Source organism: Antrostomus carolinensis, unplaced genomic scaffold (assembly GCF_000700745.2).
Source record: "Antrostomus carolinensis isolate BGI_N321 unplaced genomic scaffold, ASM70074v2 scaffold16318, whole genome shotgun sequence".
NCBI lineage: Eukaryota > Metazoa > Chordata > Aves > Caprimulgiformes > Caprimulgidae > Antrostomus > Antrostomus carolinensis.
Genome location: NW_010332423.1, coordinates 28,321 through 31,737, shown reverse-complemented (window position 1 = coordinate 31,737; position 3,417 = coordinate 28,321). Strand labels below are relative to the sequence as shown.

The 3,417-nt window shown below is 43.1% G+C and overlaps 1 protein-coding gene across 1 annotated transcript in view; it reads left to right on the top strand.

Moving 5' to 3' along the window:
* The first annotated feature begins 411 nt into the window (after positions 1-411).
* CROT (carnitine O-octanoyltransferase) overlaps positions 412-3,417 on the top strand; it is a 16,947-nt gene continuing 13,941 nt past the window's right edge. Inside the window, 2 exon segments of the mRNA XM_010173521.2 lie at positions 412-526; positions 3,342-3,417. The exon segment at positions 3,342-3,417 is cut by the window's right edge and continues 10 nt beyond it. Of these exon segments, the coding sequence (XP_010171823.1) occupies positions 412-526; positions 3,342-3,417 (191 nt within the window).

Here is a 3,417-nt window from a genome sequence, read left to right as displayed (position 1 = left end):
CTGCGGGGGGCGGCGAGCTGCGGGATGGCGGCCGCCAGCCGGGCCGGGGTCGCCGTGCGGGGGATTTCCCCCTTCCCCAGCCGGCCGCTGGTCCCGGTCGGTGGGTGTCCCTGGGCTGGCTTCTGCTCGGGAGGAAAGCAACAGGCCTCGGGTCGGTTCATCGCGACATGCCCGCAGAAAGCATCAATAGCCGCCTACTCGTAGTTTCCCCTGTTGTGTGCGGAGCCCGTGTGGCTTCAGGCCAACAAGAAATCCCCGGTGCTGGCTTTGTCAGGGGATGCTTCTCTGATCTGTGTCTTTTCCCGTGTAAATGGCTCGGGGTGGGAGGGGAGAGAAAGCAATATGGAGGGATATGTCACCTAACTTAGGCTTTGTTAGTAGTCTGTTGATGTTGTGCTGCAGATCTGCATCATGGAAAAGCAAGTGCTTGAATCCTCTGAGGAGCGAACGTTTCAGTACCAAGATTCGCTGCCTTCCCTGCCGGTACCTCCTCTTGATGAATCTTTAAGTAAATACCTTGATGCAGGTAATGACTTAATTTTGTAATAGTAGTGTGGCATGTGCTGTTGTAACCAGGCTGATCTGAAGACGTTTGCAAAGTCATTTGTGGAGACAGCTTGTACCAGCTGATGTAATTGGGGTTGGGGATCCAGACAAGTTTAGGGTGCAAAAGGCCTTTTTCAGGTTCAAAACGGGAAACTAACTGCTCAGAGTAACCTGAGTAAAAGTTTCTATTTTATGCCTATTTGCCTTTCTGCAGCATAGAAGGGAATTGGGCACCTGTGAAGATTAACTTTTTGGTTTTGAGTTTTTTTCCCTCCTGAGGGTTTTGGTTTGTTTTGTTTTTTAGCTATGTCGGCTGGTCTAATAGAAGATGCTTCTCCATATACAAATTTTGTTTTGCATAGTAACTACTTTGCTTCTTTATGACTCTGTTTGCCCAGGATCTTTGTTAAAAAAAAAAAAAAATTATCTCAAACTTTTTCGGGCTTAAATGTTCTTTTTCACCAATACTGTTAACTGTACAGTAGTAGGAAAAGGCAGTGGTGGGCATTTCTGTGTAATTTAACATGGATAATTTCTGCTGTGAAATGTTGGCTGTCTAAAGAAGATCACTTAAGAGAAAAGTTCGAAAACAACATCGATGCACATATGTCTACGTTTGTTTATAAAGCAGAGACGACTCATTAGTTCTTTATTATCATATCAGGCTTTGATATGTCAGGGATGACAAAGATACATTACCTGGTATCTTAAGATTACTTTCATATGTTTCTTTAATAATTTTCAGAACTCGGAGACATTGACCTTTTTTCTGGAACATCTGCTTTGTATCATACCTGTAATATAGGAATTCTAAGACCTGGAATTTTGTCCTTAGCAGATACATATCACACCAAAAATTCCCTTTCCCAGAATAGAAATCCTTGAGTTCACTCTGAGTTCCCTTTTATTCTGAGTGTAGTGGAAATGGCCCAGTAGATGGTAATAGGTTTTGTTTGGTTTTCCTTACATCATAGTGTTTTGATGCAGAATATTGGAATGGTGGTTTTGAATAAAAAATGGGTGTGTATGTGTGTCAAAAAACATTTTGTTGTAATGCAGATTAACTAAAATGGTGGTGCAATAGTAGTGAACCTGCAATAACAGAATTGCCCATTAGAACTTGGTTTTGTAAGCCCAGCTGGCTCCCCAAGTTAATAAATAACTCAGGGAGTCATAAAGCCTGACAGTGAATTTGTTTGCTTTTGTTTTCTGATTCCGAGGTGTGTCTTCAGAAATACCTTGTTCCGTGCCCCTTTTTTTCTGTGGTGAAGTTACTTCCTATTTACTGTTCCTTGTATGTAAGTCATTCTGTAGCCTTGTTCATCGTTGTTTCTCTCCTTTAGTCTCACTGGAGGTTAGAGGAAAGTGAGTCCAGTATTTTTTGTTCTGCCACAGTCTTTCCTTGTTCAAATCACTTAAAGCCAGAATGTACAGTGCACAATTCTAGACACTAACTTGGTGATTCTCATTGCTGAAGCTCTTAATTTGTTTAGTCTGTGAAGGTGAGTGAAGTAAGAGAGGTGCTTCTGAAGAACAATTGAGAAGCTGTAAATGACCCTTCATAGATGCTGTGAATCATTCCTTGGAAACTCCTGTCTTACACTGGTTGGAGGAGCATCCCAGGCACATAACATTAGTCAGTGCACCTATTGATAAAGCACTTGTCTGTTTAAAGCCAGCCAACTGGAAAAGCTGGACAGAGTATGTCTCAGAAAGTGCCTTAATTAGGGCTTTACAGTAACTGCCTCTGTTTTGGATTCAGTATGATTAACCTTGCTTTGAAGGTAGGCCTTGAGCAGAGAAGGTGGCTGTAGCCGTGTTATTTAACCTTTCAGCTCATCCCAGAGGTTGAGACTCAGAAGTTTGGACTCAGCCTGAGAGTATGGAAACCCAAAGTTATCCAAAGCTTTCCAGAGGGTTCCTTAACTATGCAACTGAAGATATCTTCCATGGGATAGTTCTTGTTCATAAATGGAGCTGATCTATGCAGAAAGGAAGACACAATCTGCGGGCCTAGAGAAAGAGAAGTTTCACTGAACTGGAGGGATGGGATGCCATCCAGAGGAACCTTGACAGGCTTGAGAGGTGGGCCTGTGCTAACCTCATGAAGTTCAACAAGGCCAAATGCAAGGTCCTGCACCTACGTCGGGGCAACCCCAAACATATGAGTGGATTGAGATCAGCTTCAAAGAGAAGGATTTGGGAGTGGTGGTGGACGAGAAGCTGAACATGAGCAGACAATGTGCGCTTGCAGCCCAGAAGGCCAATAACCGTATCCTGGGCTGCATCAAGAGAAGTGTGGCCAGCAGGTCGAGGGAGGTGATTCTCCCCTCTGCTCTCGTGAGGTCCCACCTGGAGTACTGAATACCTGAAGGGGCTACGTGGAGGCTGGGGAGGGACTTTTTCCAAGGGCAGGTAGTGATAGAACAAGGGGTAATGGCTTCAAACTGAAAGAGGGCAGGTTTAGATTAGATATTGGGAAGAAACTCTTTACTGTGAGGGTGGTGAGACACTGGAACAGGTTGCCCAAGGAAGTTGTGGATGCCCCCTCCCTGGAAGTGTTCAAGGCCAGGCTGGATGAGGCTTTGAGCAACTTGAGCAATTGTTTGTTTATTTAAAAGTATATATTTATGTTTTATTAGAACACACTGTGATTTATTTACAGATTTTAAAAAGGTGTTTTCCCTTCAAGTATTTGAGTATTTTCATCCACTCCCTTGCCTGTGGATATCTGAATCTTGCAATAAATCTCAGTATGCAGTTGTCTTTAGAATAAAAACATTTGCTTTTTACAGTGAAGCCATTTCTAAATCAAGAAGAATATCAAAGAACTGAGGATATAGTTAAAAAATTTGAAAATGGAATTGGGAA